The sequence below is a fragment of the Necator americanus genome, chromosome I, assembly GCF_031761385.1.
Source record: "Necator americanus strain Aroian chromosome I, whole genome shotgun sequence".
NCBI lineage: Eukaryota > Metazoa > Nematoda > Chromadorea > Rhabditida > Ancylostomatidae > Necator > Necator americanus.
The window spans coordinates 29,564,747-29,582,320 of record NC_087371.1 but is presented as its reverse complement, the minus strand read 5'-3'; the positions used below and the strand labels follow the sequence as shown (position 1 = coordinate 29,582,320).

The 17,574-nt window shown below is 40.7% G+C and overlaps 1 protein-coding gene across 1 annotated transcript; it reads right to left on the bottom strand.

Annotated features, from left to right (window-relative positions):
* Positions 1 to 10: 10 nt before the first annotated feature.
* Positions 11 to 16,054, bottom strand: RB195_007259 (uncharacterized protein; the record flags this gene model as incomplete). Its single annotated transcript, XM_064180795.1, has 15 exons — positions 11 to 323; positions 381 to 505; positions 746 to 870; positions 2,494 to 2,710; positions 3,256 to 3,690; positions 6,068 to 6,155; positions 6,221 to 6,307; positions 6,423 to 6,515; positions 6,579 to 6,640; positions 7,605 to 7,706; positions 7,826 to 7,942; positions 8,001 to 8,070; positions 11,832 to 11,932; positions 12,276 to 12,325; positions 15,955 to 16,054. 15 exons carry the CDS (start codon positions 16,052 to 16,054, stop codon positions 11 to 13), a joined length of 2,085 nt encoding a protein of 694 aa, XP_064037637.1.
* Positions 16,055 to 17,574: the final 1,520 nt, after the last annotated feature.

The following is a 17,574-nucleotide window of genomic DNA, read 5'->3' as shown; positions in this document are numbered from 1 at the left end:
TATGCCCCACCTATACGGTAGTTTCCGGCGTCGATGTGAGTTTATATCGTCGAAAACGTAAAGTAACACCGTCATCCGGTGTGGTGACACCTTCACAATGTGATTGTGACATAGTGATTTCGGCTGCTGGGACCTGACCGACGGCTGGGACCCGTCCGTTAACCGTTGGACGAGCACTCGTCGTACTGTACACATTCTCGGCTGATTTTGTCAAACCGAATCGTATGCTTTTATAGTCCTTTCGTGCCGTGTCAGCCTGACCTCCTCCTCCTCGTCCAGGATGTCGTGGACATTGCCTAGGAGACGGAGGTAGATCTGACCATCTGAAATTAGCATGGGGTAATGTTGGTTATGGCAGGGCGAAACGAATCGCTGTCGACCTGTCTTTCGCCGGATTTTGGTTGATTCGTCTCCAGAGAATTTCTGGCGAAGTTTCCGTTTGCTCCCTTCTATCCGTGGCGCATATCCGAACCAATGCCTCGTCTTCTGGTTGAGGTTTCAGATCCTGATAGATGGGAAAAAGATATATTCACAGTTTTAAAACGATTGCAACGCAAAGGTGAAATAATTGTTTTTGCCTTTTTTCGAAGGAAACTAAGGAAATCTGTTGACGGGAATTGGAAAAAAATGGAAAATTATCGACTTTTTACATTTTAACTCCACAAACGTAGTTTCACGTATCAAAAGGGAAATTATTCGCGAAAGAAGAGTAGTTTCCTTAGAAAAATCTAGAAAGTATCCTCACTTTTAAACTTTTGCTACGGTTAAAAAACCATCCTCGTTTCTTCCGTTCTTCTTTAGGTGGCGGTTCCTTGCTTGGCGGCGGATCATTCGGGACCATTGACTCTTTGTTGTCGTCATTTTTCATGCCTGAGTAATCGAAAGAAATAAAAATAATACAAAATAGAGATAGATGCAGTAAATTACATAAAAAAGGATAAAGTCACTGGCGTATTAATCTACTTGGGATGCGCCAACGCGTTTTACTGGAATTCGTAATCGTTGAGGTTTTGGAAGGGGGCCCAATCGATGATTAGGTCAGTGCTTTTATCCTTGCAGACAAGTCTGGTACCAATTTATTGACACCGGAGGGATGAGAGGCTTGGTTTGCGCTAGGGCATTTTCGAACCCTGAACCGTGTGGCTACGACGGACCTCTAACCGACTGCGCCACATTCGCCCCGTAAATTACATAAATGCAATAAAATAGAAAACCGAAAACTTCGAAGGATCAACTGTCAACCTCAAGAGAGGCGTTGATTCAGCGCAAGTTTAACATTTGATATTCCCAATGTGATTACTCTTGTCCTTTTTTTTCGAGGACTACTTGATCTACCTGATAGTCACCTTGTCCTTTCTGATATCCCTTTAGCAAAACAATAGCATCGTTCGAGACTATATTCTATCACATGTTGAGTTCTTCCGCGTACAAGGTTCAGGACCTAATTTCCAGAAACAGTCGGAGCGAGAAACGCCCCGCACAAATCTAGTTACCCTGTCCCATATACAGTATACATCAGCAATAAGGATAAGAGTACCCACGGCTTCATTTTACCCTACACACATACATAAGTTTGATGAAGTGGAACTCATTTAGCCCTACGAGCTTACTCGTTACAAATACATAGGAGGGATGAAAAGAAACTGCATAAAGTGAAATTTTTGATTAATGAAGTTACGCGATGCCGTATACTGCATACATTCCTAATAGGAAGAATAAAGATGGTAAGAAACTTCAATAACACCAATTCCCCCATTTTATCCTACGAGCATACTCTTTACACATACATAGAACTGACAAAATGGAATTGGTTTTCGATGAATGAAGTTACCCGACACATATAAGATTGGTGAAGTGAAAGTTGAAAGTGAAAGTGAAGTAAAAGTTTATGTTGATTAAAGCTACTCGATGCCTTATTTGTATACATACGTAACAAGAATAAGAAGCGTCAAGAGCACCACCGTAGACTTCATTTTCCCTACGAGCATACTCTTTACACACTTAGGATTAATGAAATTAACCCGCATAAAGTGAAGTTTTTGGTGCATATACTTACGCGATTTATACGAATGTTGTATGCATTCGTATAAGTAGTAAGAAACCTCAGTAACGCCAATAACATAATTTTACCCTACGAACATACTCTTTACACATAAATATGATTGATAAAATGAAGTTGCGTAAAGTGAAAGTTTTGGTTAATAAAGTTACCCAAAACCCAATATACTGTGTAGATCCGTAGGAAATGAAATCACGGAATTCGAGAGGTCTCAATCTCGTAAATCCCATGGATGTAAAGAGTTGCATTGTTGGGAGAATTGAGAGGTGTGGTGCTCTCAATGCTTCCGATTCCCGGTTTTTAACGGAGAAGGGCGTTTCGTGTTTATGTTGTGGTATTTGCAGTCTACGTCAATAATCTCATCTTTTTACGATCGTGAATGAAAATCTTCCCCAATCGCTGCCTTAAGGGACTATGGATATCCAGAAACGAACCTTCTATACGCTCGCTCTCCTTGTGTAGATATTCTGCCCATGAAGTACTGGCAGCAAGCAGATCATCCAGTGTCACATTGTCGTACGTGGGACTATCGGCCAACGTGCGTAGCGTGCCTTTAGCCTCGGACGTCACCGTTGAGATCACACAATTCGGGATCTCTCCGCAATCGGTTGATTTCCCGTTGAAAAGCGGAGAATCGGCTGCCGGTTGCGGCTGGAACCATGGAAGAATTTCACGAAAAAAAATCCGAAAAAAAGAAAATTCTCTTCAATATTGTTAGCGCTCAAACGGGTAGTAATGTGAATATTTGGGAGGTTTTCACACATAAACTCCTTCTTACCTCATTCGCTATTAATTCGTATAGTTGACGCTACAAATATATTTTTTTGCACTTAATTAATAATTAAAATACGAAGAAACGCTTCAATAGCAAAACAATTTTAATAAACAAAAAACAAACAATAATAACATTGTACAGTTGTTTTTTTCTCTGAAAATTACTCAAAGACTTCTATTCCACAAGAAACCACAAAAATAAAAAAAAATAAAAAATGAAACCTCAAAAATTTGATCTCTACGCCTTAAATTTTTATTTCGGATATTCTTCCGCAAATCCTCTACTTTGACTCAACTTCATAATCTACATTTCTTAACTCAAACTTTAAGAAACAGATAATTTAACATAGAAAATACAAGTGGGATGTAACAATAAATTTAAAAAATCTATTTAAAAAATCAAAAATAAACAGCTGTACTACCTGACTTAGGATCGGCTTCATGAACGCGGTCTTTGGAAGTTCTGGAGGAATCCCGTTCATACGAGTGTCCACCTCCATAGTAGGCTCTTTCCGCTTCTCAACATTTTGTGAACAAGGCTTGAACGTGGGAGCAGCAGTCCGACAGTTGCCGGACGTCCCAATAACTGTGTGATTCGTATTGATTTCCTTCTTTTCCTTCTTTGTGATCGATGCGTAATCCGATCGATGTAGCTGATGCTCCGAATTCGATTTAACAGGGATTTCAGTGGTTGTGTCGGACCATTTCACCGTATATCGATCGTTGGATGGTGGATCTCGAGCGGATTGAGATTTTTGCGGTAGATGTCTTTGTTCGGACGTTTCACGGCTACTACAACTTGCCGATGAGGACGATTGTGATGTGGGTGGTGTTCGCCATTCGGCCGAAGGAATACTCTGGAAAAGGAAAATATGTAGAGATCGAGAGATCCATGTCCCGCTGAGGAGATCAAAATTAACGGGAATGAAAAAAAAATTGCGCACGCATGATAAGAATTGATAAGAATTACGCAGCCGGCATCCAACAAAATCCTCACATTTGGATAAATATGCGGCAGAGGAAGAATGTACCTTGGTTAGGTATATTGCTATCCAACAAAAAAACTTTTTTTCCACAAGAAACGGCTAGGTCCCGCAGAGAAGAGCAATTCCACGATCCACCAAGGGCTGGCGTTTTGCCAGAAGCTTGCGGTCTTTTTTCTACAGCGACGATTGCTTACTAATTGCTACTCGTACCAATTATTCTTTCCTACGTTTTTTTTTCTGAAAATAGCCTTCTGCTCATATAACATTACTTTAGTTCTGTTTTTTCATTAATCCACCCACACAACTGCTTTTTTTTCTAGGAGATTCTCCTCTTCCAACCTCCTCCTCTTACGCGGCAGGCTGTGTCGATTACACTAGCATCAAAACGACGTAAAGCTCGGAGCAATTGCGGCATGCGGCAGCGCTTGAAGCGGTGCGGTCGAGCAAGAGATCGAGGTGGGACCACCGCGAAGAGCAGCAATGAGTGGCAGAGGAGTGGCAGCAGAGGTCACTCGTAGATCCCAACCGCTACGCTCCACTGCATCGCTTCGAGCGCAGCCGCTTACGCAACTGCACAGTGCTTCATGTCATTTTGACTCGATTATAATTGCACAAAAAAAAACCTTAAACAACTCTAGAATATGTGAGATCATGGACAGCCTTAGAGTTTAAATACCACTAGCGACCGGTGGTAGTTTGTTAAATCAATATATAAAACAGTTCAAAGATGAACTAAAGGTATCAACCCACGAATCTGTGGTGGTACAGATTTCAGATGGAGCATTCGTTTACATTACCGTAGAATATGGAAAGAAGGGTGATTCCGTCCATTTCTTCCTAATTGCCGTAAAAAAAAAAAAAGATACAGCTTCGAGCGTCCCGGCGCGCTATTTTCTACAAGGAGTTCGACTGGAGCGCGCCAGCCTTGTGCACGCGCCGCATCCGGGCCGTGCCGTTTCTTACGGCAATTAGGAAGAAATAGACGGAGTCACTCTCCTCTCCATAATCTACGATCCCGTAAACGAATACTCCACCTGATATCACCACCTCAGATTCGTGGGGTGATGACTTTAAATGAGGTATTACTCGTATGAAATCGATTTAATCAGGTCACAAAGCAGAATTAGATGCGAACAACCGAAAATCTCTCATCTCAATGCATTATCGTCATCTTTCATCTCATCGTGAACATTAAAGCATTCATGATTCCCGAATTTGCACATTTTTGAGTGGAATCCACGTAAACTCTTGATCACCTTGATCACCTTGACTCCCGTTGATCTTCGAAATGGTCGAGCGGGCCCCAGTAGTTCTTCCATTTGTCCCGCTCGCGTGCTAGAGTAGCCCAGTGGTTCCTCCTTTCGCGTGGGACACGAAGAGCATCATACTTTTCTTTGAAGGACTTCGTGAAGAAATCTGACCATCGGGTCGGCGGTCTTCCTGTAGTGCGCTTAATATCGCGGGGAAACCAGTCGCTCACGGCTCTGGTCCAACGGTTGTCGTTAAAGCGCATCACGTGTCCGGCGCAGCTTATTTTACTTTCCTTGGCAAACGCGACGGCGTCTCTAATCTTCGATCGCTGACGTAGGAGAGAACTTCGAATCCCGTCCCTCACTTGCGTGAAACGGGATACTCCTAGCATCACTCTCTCAATTGCGCGTTCAATGACGCTCACCGCGTTTTCTTCCTGCTTGCGAAATGCCCAGGTTTCCGAAGCATAGGTCAAATTGAAAAATTCTATTCTAAATATATTTGTTTACCCGGGGAATGCAGTTTTAACGCCGACTACGCGAGCGTGTAAGAAGAAAGTGGCTGTGAAGCCCAGGGAAAAGGGTGTGTATAGCGTCAGACGCGTTGCGCACATCTAGTTCAACAAATTCTACGTCGACTATAGTAGCTCTATGTGAAAACGACGAAAATCGTCTGCTTTTCTTATCAAGGACGCATAAATTGTGGAAGAATTCCACGGAATATCCACGGTTCTCTTTTTGCTTCAAAAGCTTACGGATTTAAAGAAGTACGTATCTGCGTTTTCTAATATCGATCCAATCTGCATAACTTAACAGCACATGGTTACAGTAAACGTCTCGTCTGGATTTTTCTGTCAACTACTACGAATCAGATTGGTAAAAGATGGGGCGTTCTTGGACTGGGAAAAATTTGATTTTACATAGATTGTTCTCGTATTTTATGCCGAGCGAAGGTCATAATTAGTGTAACTAAAATATGAAGAGAAGAAAAAACTAACCAATTTCTTATACTTCTCGTTAAGAGCTTCGGAACTGCTACGTTGCGGCGGTTCAGGCGGTACAGTTTTGTCGTCACCTTGCGTCTTTCTGAAAATTTTCGTGGATTTTTGTGGGAAATCAATCAGGAAAATGAAGCTTGTACCAGATCCTACCCTGAACTTTTTGAAGTGCTATTACAGAGCAGATTAGGCGCTGATGATGTGCTGATTCCAGAAGCGCATTGGTCAGTGTCCGAATCCCTGCAAGTCGTTCTAATAACACAAGGAACAGCTCGTTTACCACTTGGAATATAAACTGAGACCGCAGAACAAGTAAACAACGTTCATTGCGAGGGATTAATTCGAAAGCACTTACGAATTTGTTTGGTAGAGATTGTGATCGTTTATATATTCAATAACATCATCATCCAGACAATATTTTACGGATTCGCCACGTCTTAGTGCAGTCCTATAAAATGGATACTGTAGCAGTAAGAGTACTACAGCGGAAGTACAGTTCGAATGTACTTACCTGATCCTTGAACATCGGAGATCGTTTGGGAATGTTTCATCTTCTATCACATAGATGTTTTTCTAGGAAAAAAAAGAGATTTTCTGTGACCAGGTGAAAAGAGGTGAAAAATCGGTTCCTTTCCTACGGTAGTCGTATAGAGTGTCAGAATAGTAAAGGTTAAAGGCAGTTTTTGTAGAAATTCCCGATTTTAGCATCACTAGAAGACTAGATCACTAGAAGAGTTCGGGAGATAGTTCACAGGGATCACGTCCAAAACCCAAAGCAGCGCCCAATAGTCCAGAAATCAGACATTTCAATTTATGCAACGATGCAACTTCTTACACCCAGGAGCAACGGAGCAAAACCGCATAAAATGTATTCAATTACTCAATTAGGGCACACATAGAAGTTTGCCTTTTCGGCTAATTTTTCCGCCTCATCCATTTTACAGAGTTCCAGTTAGCAATCCTGAAAAGAGTTGTTTTGTAGGATAAAACGAGGTCTCTGACCGCTTCCGAGGCTTCTGAACGGTATATCTATAAGATGTTTAGCAATTTCGCTGCCATTCTTAACTACTGCTTCCTGCCCCTATTGGAAAAAAAGTAGAGCTTCTGGAACTGGAAATTCTCTCAACGCTAATTTAAAAAAAGGCAATAGATGCAGACATTTAAGAAGAGGGAAAAACATCGAAATTAAATTTAAATCGAAAGTTATCAACAGCTGTCACAATTATAAGTCATGAGCAAGTCATGAGTCATATTCACAACATTATTACTCTTTAGAAACCTTGCCGAGCGCTTTGTAGTGAAGATTCAAGAAATCAACTGTCATAAAGGTTCAATGTTCAAAATGGAACAGTCGCCGCCGAATTTACAGATTCAAGCCAACGCGATGCATGGGCGGCAAATGCGGTCGCGGTGAGCGTTGCGGTCACGTCGCGTCAACTCGGTTGAACGCGTCCGCCGGTGACTGCGTGTCCAGTTTTGAAAAAGGAACGGCCGAAATTTCCGATTTACTGTAGGAATTGCCGGAATTTCACCATACCTGATATTGCCGAAGGACGTCAGTGAGGTAGATGGTTTGTGAGGGATGTGTTCGACCACGTTTCAGCACTATTAGGCCGTGTTTTTGAAGAAGTTCTTTAATCTGTAAACAATCACAATAAAATAATAAAAAAAGCAATATAAACAGTAATAATATAAATAATAGTACAAATAATAATAATAATCACAAATCAATATCGCGCATCAAAACAAAAACCACACCTCGGCGCGAGTCCAAAGACAGCCACCATCCGATTGAACCGCAACCAACTCATCGAGCACCTCACTTCCACATACATACATCATTCGTATAGGTTCGTCATGTTTATGAGAAATCTTCTAGAAATGGAAACTGAATTTTTTAAAAGGCGTACTCCACTGAAACCTCTGTGTCCACCTTTTGGTAATGCCGAAGTACAGCTATCTGCCTAATTGGTGTTCGCTGATTGCACTCATAGTCGCCGGCACTGGAACAGGTTATTATCTGGAGAGGATCTTTGAAAAGATCTTTAAAAAGGTCCGGAACAACAAAGTGAATAACTGATTTATCGTCATCTAGATCTCTAGGACACAGGATTCGATTTTTGTATTCGCAACCACATTCGCTCATAGTTAATTTTCATTTTTCTCAAGTAAACATTCTTAAGTAAAGATGTGGATGAAGAGTAATTTTAAGGGACGGATTTCAGTCAGGAATCCATCCATAAATAATTAAAATAAGGGCTTATCGATTACTGATGACTTTATGCGGTTCGTAACATTCTGTGAGCTATAAAATTGTCTCACATGCGGTCCCTTAAAGGCATCACGCCACGAATCTGAGGTGGTACGGATTTCAGGTGCAGTATTCGTATACGGGTATATTCGTATACAATCCTTTCTGGATGAGCTAACTCGTCCAACTTCAATTCGGAATCGTAAAAATTTTTACGAATGCGTATGCAGCCCATACAATGACTTGAAGGTGGGAGTCGCTGCACCAAGACAGTGTTTCAATCTCATCAGAGAAATCCGCTACTAATTTAACTACTTCCGGAGTAAAAAAAAAGTTTTGGTTGATTTTCTGCTGTGTTGAACTATGCAACAACAAAGGTATAAACTCCACTGGCCTACATCCGCTCAATTTCTATATCTAGTACAAGCGTATATAGTCGTGCGTAAGCGGCTTGAAGCGACGCGGTGGAGCTTAGCGATTAGGATTGAGCGGGGACCCCTGTTAGCATCATTCATCGCTGCAGTTCGCGATTGTCCCACTAGTCGTTTTGACCTGACTATACCTAGAGCCTTCGATAGCGCAGTGCGTGCCTGACCCAGCGAAACCAGGTCACGAAATGAGACGTCTAAGCAAGGAAAACATGGATTCCGCACCCATCGGACACTATTGATCTGAACAATTTGGTTGGATTTGGAAAAAAAAGGACAGGTAAGACAGCTCTGAGCGAAAACAACCCCGTAAATGGAGCATTTTCTTAGAAATATCTCACAATAAGCCTAATCGAGACTCTTCAACAAGTGTTGGCTAGTAAAAATATCCAAAGAATCATTATTTACCCTGATTCGTGACTATACTATTTCAACAGCTATGCAACTCTCAGCATTCTCATTTTAAAGAAAAACCTTGCGACGAAACTGCGAAAAACGTTGCTTCTCATCGACGGAACTGGTCAGTGAAGGCAGCTTGTCCTCCTCACACGGAGGCCCTACTCTTTATTTTTTTGTGGATCAAACACTCAACACGTCCAATTCGTTCATTTAAAAACAAAATATATCAATATCTCCTGATTATAACATTTTTAATTACTTCCATTGCGCTATCTGGGTCCTTAGTTATTCCTCTGGGGTGACTTTCGGTTCTCTTAGACTGAGGTCTAAAAGCTCTCCTTGAAAACATGATGAAAGAAATACCGGTGGTGGTAATAAGTCGAGATTATAACCTTTGTGAGAATTTATAGAAGGATCACATTGATTCCTTTCACTTTTTTCCTATCGACCTCTGCAGATCGTCGTCTCAAATGAGGCAATTTTTTATTTTTACAGGACTTGGGTATTGATAATTTTTTAGGACGTGCGTCATGCAGAGCTGCTTCGAAATATTACGCCTGCAGGGTATCCCGTCAGACATTTAAGTCATTCGGAATAGGTATCATTTAAAAATGTTATATAAATGGAACCTAAAGGCAGCAAAGCACGAATTTGACGATGTTTTGATCTCTACACGAAAAGATAGGCTTAGAGACGTATACCATGAGTATGAGCGCTGTCACACGTGATTCCTATTCATTGTGCTGGAAAACAGCGTGGGAAACGGCACTGCCGATCAAATCCCCCTACGAAGCACCTGACCACATCCCACACATGCGAGCGTAAGCATGCGCGCCGAGTTCTCGTCAAGCGAATGAGACAGTGTCAGTGAGACAGCCTATTGATTGCCTTCTTCCTCGCAGACATGGCGCGTTGTTAGGCGCCACGTAGGAAAATCAGAATCAGATCGACAATGCCGTTTCCCAAGGCGTTTTTGGGACAATTAGGGGCAATAGAGGGTGATCGCGACCGTATCCATATTCTACCTTTTCAAACCATCTCTTCGCAGAGACTTTATAGTGCGCAGTGTCCTTTAAACTGTTGTATGTATATTTTTCAGGGGAGATTTGAAAGCTTATGTAAATATAAATATAAATATATAATCTGCAGGCCACCTGTATCTTTAGATCGAGTTGAAAATTTCGCGTTGAAGTTGAAAAAGAAATTTAGATCGAGTTGAAAAGTGCGAAAACAGATAGTTATGAGATCGTGGTGATAAAGAGAGGAAAATGCGAACAGAATGCGAAGACAATGAGAGAAAAAACAGAAACAAAACATAAACCATGAAAATAAATAAATGCAGCGTGGAATCAGACAGATAACGACTATTAGGAAGTAAAATGTAGGGTTTTAGGATTTGTGTCAGTCATTTGTGCACACAATTTGCGTCAATTTAAGGCTGAGGTAAGGCTCTGAGTCGGAAACAATCAATCCGCTACAGATCGCAGACGCGTAACTTAGCCTAGGTGATCTTTTTAGAAGTTGGAATTTGTTTCTATCCAACGTCAGACTTTTCTAGAAGGAAAGATAGCCTGAGTTGACCTTTTGTGTATCTTTATAAACATATGTTAGAGGGAGTTATTGGTTTACAATTACAGTTCAAGAAAACCTTAGAAACGGAGTCTTTCGAAAAAATGAATTGCTTTCGCTGGAACGACTATTAATAGATCCGGTACTGAAGTGATCCGAGAACAAAACAAGAGAACTCAGCAAAATCCTACCGCCACTCAGGAAGAACACTCTCTATGGAGACATAAGATGTAATCAACTTTAGAAGTTTCTGAAAGTATGTACCTAATAGCTTGAATTGGACGGAATCGATGGGTATCGCAGTTTTTAAATACACGCTATTAGGTTCACAGTCAAAGGCAGCCCACCAGGAATCTGATGTGGTGAGGGAATCCGCGGGAAAAGCTGGAGGTAGGGTTGCTGATTGCTGGATCTAGGGTGGTTTTGCTAATTTTTTCTTAATCGTCGTAAAAAAGGCGTGTGAACCGCATTAGTTCCTACCAGGTACCTTTGAACACGTCTCCATGTACATGTTTCGGTCCCATCAGCAGCGTATTCATTGGTTTTACTTGGATAAGTTGGTGACAAGACCTCATTGATTTTTGACAGCTCGCACATGGATGCGGCGCAGCACAAGGGCGGCGCGTTGCAACTGAAAGCGTCGTTAACGACGTTGTCTTCCACGATAGGGAGAAGGAGAGATAAACGGAACCTCCCAGATCTCGCAATCCACAACCCCACTTCTATCTTTTCCAACGGATTCCCTCACTACCTCAGATTCATGGTATACTGCCTTTAAGTAATGGCACTTTTTAAAAATTTAAACTCGCGCACAGGAAAAGAGAGTGTAACTTCACGTAACATGCTATTCAAAAGAATATTTCTTTTTCTATAAGACAGTTTATTAGTGCTTCATTTTGACATATTTCTTGCTAATTTTTGGATCATTTTTTAGATTTTGTGATTTAGGTTGCTGGATGGTAACTCTGATTTGGTGAGAAAAATCTAAATCAACTAGAGCTCTTGGGGTGATTAGTGTTCTGGAAGAGCATAAGAATTGAGGACTATACGTGTGTCGCATAATTTTGGCAAATTTTCCCAACAAAAAAGTTCACTTTTATTATTTTATATTCCATACCGTATCCAGAAATTCTTCCGTACAGCCGTTTCAACCATTCGTAGACGATGTTTTGCAGAGGTTCGTGTCGACGGTGAATCCCCAGCCACACTCATGATTCCCTGGAAAGAAACGATTACCGGCGGATATCATCAATCCAGTGGCAGGTGATCGTTAAGAAAAACCGCGAGAACCGCTGCAACGTTTTAAACTCTTTCAAATAGCAGTTAGATGAAATTGATGCGTTCCACCTGGCAATACGGTGACATCTATTGAATGTGGTGGTCGCAAAAACACAATAATACGTGAATGATTACATTCGAACGCATAAATTCTCGGGGAAACGGTAAACGACATTACGGGGGATTTTTTTTTCCACTCATGATATTCTCATATTTTAAAGTTGATGTATAGGCATAAGAGAGGTATTAAGCGTTCTATAAGAGACATACATACACAACTCACCTCAACAACTTTGCAACCCATCGTTCGTACGAGAAAATCTCTTGCACGCTCTGAAAACGAAGGAAAATGAGAGAAGAAATGAGAAAACATTGTTGTTTTTTCAGTACACCCTTAATAGAAACTGGAAGTTCGGAATGAGTGTCGTTGAGTCAAGAATACGCGATAAAAAGTAATTAGAAAGCGGAAGAACCAGTAATTACTCGAACACCGACAGTTTTCGTTTCGTTCGTTCTGGGAAGAATCCTTGAATTCTTAAGTAAACCTAATAAACAAGTGAATCACAGCCTAATATTCTAAGGACCTCACCGCAAAAATCGATAGGCTGCTGGAAAATGCAGAAAATAATGTTGGTATATTCCTTTGTAAAATCCAAGTTTTTTTTCGGGGAAAGTAGTAGTCTGCTAATCTTGTTTAGAGTTGTGACCGTTCTTTTCACTTAAAAGCACGAAATAGACGGTTTGATGATCTCTTAACGGAAAAGAAAATGACGAGTTGACGAAAAGATAAGGTTTTGGGTATGGATAACGAATATGAACGCTACCATGCCTTATTCCCCCTAACTTTGCTGAAAAACATCGTGAGAAACTGTTTTGTGGACAGAATTTCCCTACGATGCAACTGACAACGTGCCACAGATCCGGGCACATTCGTGGGCGTCGCATCTGTCAGAGAGCGCGGGAGACAACGGCATCAGCTCATTGATTGTTCGCTCGTTCGTACGTCTGCTCTCGCAGCAGCAGCACGTTACTAGGTGCCTCGAAGGAAAATCAAATCACCAAGAACACTTTCTACGACATCAATTAGGACAAGTAGGGGGGAATTGAGCGTGACCACGTTCATACTCATGAATGACGCTTTTTTTGGGCAGAGATCTCAGCATCGTCAATTATGCGCTATACTGCCTTTAACAGCCTTTTTTTTCACAGCCAGAAAAAATCACGATCTTCATGGATCTTCAGTGAATGCTCCTAATTGTCAACCTATTGTGTAGTTAATTTAGGGGCATGGTTAGAAGTAATTTCCAGTGCCGGGTTCTTCCTCCTAGTAAGTGGGGACACAGATTTCAAGAATGGCAGAGGGACAAGACATTTCTGGAAATCCAGAAATAAGTCAGATAGATCATGAACACTTGTCTAATCAATTTACTCAAAGTGGATTACATCACTGATGTGAGCGTAAAGAGTTGCATCGTCGGTAAAATTGATCAGTCTGGTGTCTCTGATCGATTTCATCTCTATCTGGGTGTCTGGCTTTTGTTGCACCATCTGCAAATTACCGAACCATAATTTATACTGCAGGGGACCCAACATAGGAAGTCCCACACTGCGGCGACTTTAGATAATCCAGCGTATCATGAAAATGCTAATAGGGTATAGAGAGGGGTGCCATTGATGGCCACAAGCGTGCTGAACTCCTATCAATCTGGACGAAGGCGTCAATCAAGGTAAGATAACCTTGTGTGCTTCGGTCTCCCCAACGATGCAACCTGTTACGCGATAGAACGCGGGCAGCTCAATAGTCGTCTAGCGTTCACGAACCAACTGCAACAACCCAAATAAAGCTACTCCAACTGCATAATCGTGGACGTTCTGGATTGCCATTATTCTATTACCGACAATAAGTTACATCGTTTGGGGATAAGTTCACTTAAGCCTCTTTCACACGCGTTTTTTCTGGATTACAAGAGGGATCTAGCGTAATCACTTCCATATTTGTTAATTACACACCAATCTCCATTCACGGGGAAATATCAATCATCGTGAATTTCATGATACACTGCTGTACCAATCAGTACGGTGTTGCATCGTTCCCCGATTTGATTTTACTCCCTAGATTTTCGAGCATGCTTTCGACTATACTTTGCCTGAGCAATAGTAGACCACCATGCAAAATGCGTTAATAAATACATTACTTTTTAATAGATTTAGTAATTTCAGGATTGATTTGTTTAGGCTCTGACAAAGGCGAAAGTTTAGCTATGAATTAATAAAGAAGATCAATGCCAATTTCGGCTACAGCTTGAAGGCATCACCCCACGAATCTGAGGTACGGAAAGGTGTGCACAAGGCTGGTGCGGCTCCAATCGAACTTCTTGTGGAAAATAGCGCGCCGGAACGCCCGAGGCCGTATCTTCCGGACCGATTTTTACGGCAGTTAGGAAGAAATGGACGGAATCACCGCCCTCCCCCTATAATCTACTATCCCGTATATGACTATTCCACCTGAAATCCGTATCACCACAGATTCGATTTGGGATTTGGGATTTGACTTGAGATTTGGGGTGATGCCTCTAAGCAAATCAATCAATACTACATATTTCAGCATTCTCTTTTTCAAATCTGACTGTAACTGTATAGTTCTGCGCGTATCTTTGGCTAGAAGAACTTCTAAGACCATTTGTTTTTCCATGAATGAGTGGAGTGTAACTTCGTCGAGAAATGACTTTGTCTCCTCGGGCATATTCATCGAATAAGTGATGTCTCGGAGGAATTCGCGGAAAATTCGGTTCTACGGAAACCTCTTTACACTGTTTCCCCACCGCAATCACTGCTTGCAAAGGAAATCGATGTGGCTGCGCTAATCGATAAATGAGACGAGAGTTAACTGTATCACCTCTATCACTTGTACTACCGTATTGTTTTTTTGATTCTCTCTCCTCTTCGAGCGCTAGTAGTTTCTTCTACTTATCCCGATCATGCCAGGGTAGCACCTTTTTCCTTTATCAGAATTTTCCTCTTGATGGATTTTGTGGAGAAATCCAAGGGCTTTTTCTCTGTTCGGTCTTCTCCTCCGTTGTCTCCCATCTGGTGAAATCCAGCCGATCGATGGCTCTGATCCAACGATTAAGTACGGTCCACGTGTACGGTCAATCTTATTTTACCTTTCTTGACCGAATCCGGCACTGCGTCTGATCTTCGGCCGAGGTAGGATAGGATGTAGGACAGAAGTTCGAATCCCTTCTCATTATGCGAATCAATGAATGTTTGTAGACACCATTCATGCATTCGAAGGAGCGTTCGATTGATGGCGATCGCTTTTTCATTCAGCGAAACGTCCACGTTTCTAAAGTGAACGAGGAAACCACGTAGAAGAACAGTTATGAAAAACGTAGAAGAACAAACATAGAATTGCACGGTCGTGACTCTAACCGCTACATTCTTGTTGTCCTTGTTTATATAAACAAATAGTCCAGTTGCGCTACATTCTTTTTGTCCTTGTTTATATAAACAAATAGTCCAGTTGTTTTCTGGGTGCAGATCTCTTAAAAACAATGAGAGCACGTAAACATCCATTTCCTCCACTAAAACGGAGAACAGTGGAGTTCTATGGTCTCTTTTCTTGAGGAACGGGTTCTGTGGCAACTGTTTTGGTTCCTTCATAGCGGAATCGTCAATGGTACTTGTTTAATTTTTGCTTGATACAAAAAAAAACCGGAACGATGACTTTTTCTTTTGTTTGGAAGAGCATATTTTGAATGCAGTAGCTGTTCTTTGATTTTCAATCTTTGATCACATGATGACGGTGTAAAATTATAAAATTATATTATATTATAGAAATAGTTCTAAGGTTCTTACGGAAAAAACACACACGAAGGTTTTCTGGTGTGAGGAAAGAAATATGAATGTTTTCCGTGGTTGTTTTCGTGGTTTTGGTTGTCTCTGAAAAGAATTTCTCGTACCGAACATCCGGAGATGAGCATAGGATGGTGGATCAAACTGTCCGCATGTTAGAAGCGCCACTCGACATCCGTTAAGACTTGTGGATGGATCGGATACCATCTCTCCTGAAAAATAGGAATAAATAATGAAATAGGCGAATGTGGATTAAATCCACTATTTCGATTAAACAAAAACAACGCTAGAAATACGATAATACGAATAAATTCGGGACGAAAATCACAAATAAGAACCTCAAAAAGGCTGCAGCATTTTAAATTCGATTTAATAATTGATAATTTCATGTATACATAATTTTAAAGCAAAATTCAAAAATTAAGACCCGTAGAACAGCACGTAACCTTAGTTGAAAAAAAATTCTTCAATTCAAAACGTACGGACTTAGGACAACGATAGCGGTGTCACTAAAGAAATTAAAGAAAGTTTGGAAGACACTGTGAGTGGAATAAGAAAAATGTTTTTGTTTTTTTTTTGTCACAAAAAATAAATGTAATGATGTAATAAATAAATATTCACTAAGCTTGAAAATATAATAAAATGGATAAAAGAGGAAAATGCATTATCAAATTTTTTTTAAATTTATTTTTGATAAATTCAAAAATAGTATAAAATGAACAACAGATAAAAATTCATCACTTAATCTTTATTTATTCTTTATTAAATTTGGGAATAGGATGGAATATGTTTGTAATAGATAAAAATGTAGATAATAGATAAATAAAAAATAGATAGAGAAATATTTATGTATCATCTAGGTAATAGGAATAAATAGATTAAGAAAAGCAACTAGTAACAGGGAGGAAAATACTAATGAGGAATTTCTTTTAAAAAAAAAACGGAAATATGGGACGAGTTCTATGCCATTTTTTGCAAACATTTTCGAAAAATTCAATAAGACAGACGAAGTAAGCCATAGTCGCAGAGGATTCATCGGAGTCGTCGGATCCCGTCGGACACTTTTACACGTCCCTGGAATGCGCCTGATTCAGGAATCTGAACGAGGTAAGAGGGATTGATCTGAGAAAAAAGAAGAAGAAAGGAACCAGTTTGAACACACACAGAGTGAGAGACGTACAGATGAGATTGTTAGTGTCAAAGCATGTAATTTATTTTCCTCCCGCACAGGTTTCAGCATGTCCATGCGAGGGCGAAAAAAAAGCGAGGCACAGGAGAAAATTCTTCCGAGGAATCAATGCATTGTTACAGTGTAGCCCCTACAGCTTCTAGCAAAGAAATGTCAGTGAACAGGCGCAGTTTTCGAAGAAAGTTCGCCCCGACCAATGAAATACATGAAAATTGTTGTTTGGGAACTGAGAACTGATGGAAAAGAAGAGAAATGGAATTAATTTCTGGAAAGGCTTGAAAGGAAAAACCGTGGAAAACTCCAGTGAACTCCAGTGAATGAGCAGAAAACCTTGAGAAAAATCCAGCAAGCCTAGTCCGGAAATGAATGCATTTTTTTTTTGAGAAATTGAGATCATTGGTAGATCAACAGGAACATCTCAAATAACCTTATTTCGTTGTTTTATGGGAATATTTATGTAAGTTAAAATATCAGAAAAATGTAATAAAAAATGTGTTAAAATACGCCAAAATATGAATTTGTATACTCATTTGAAACT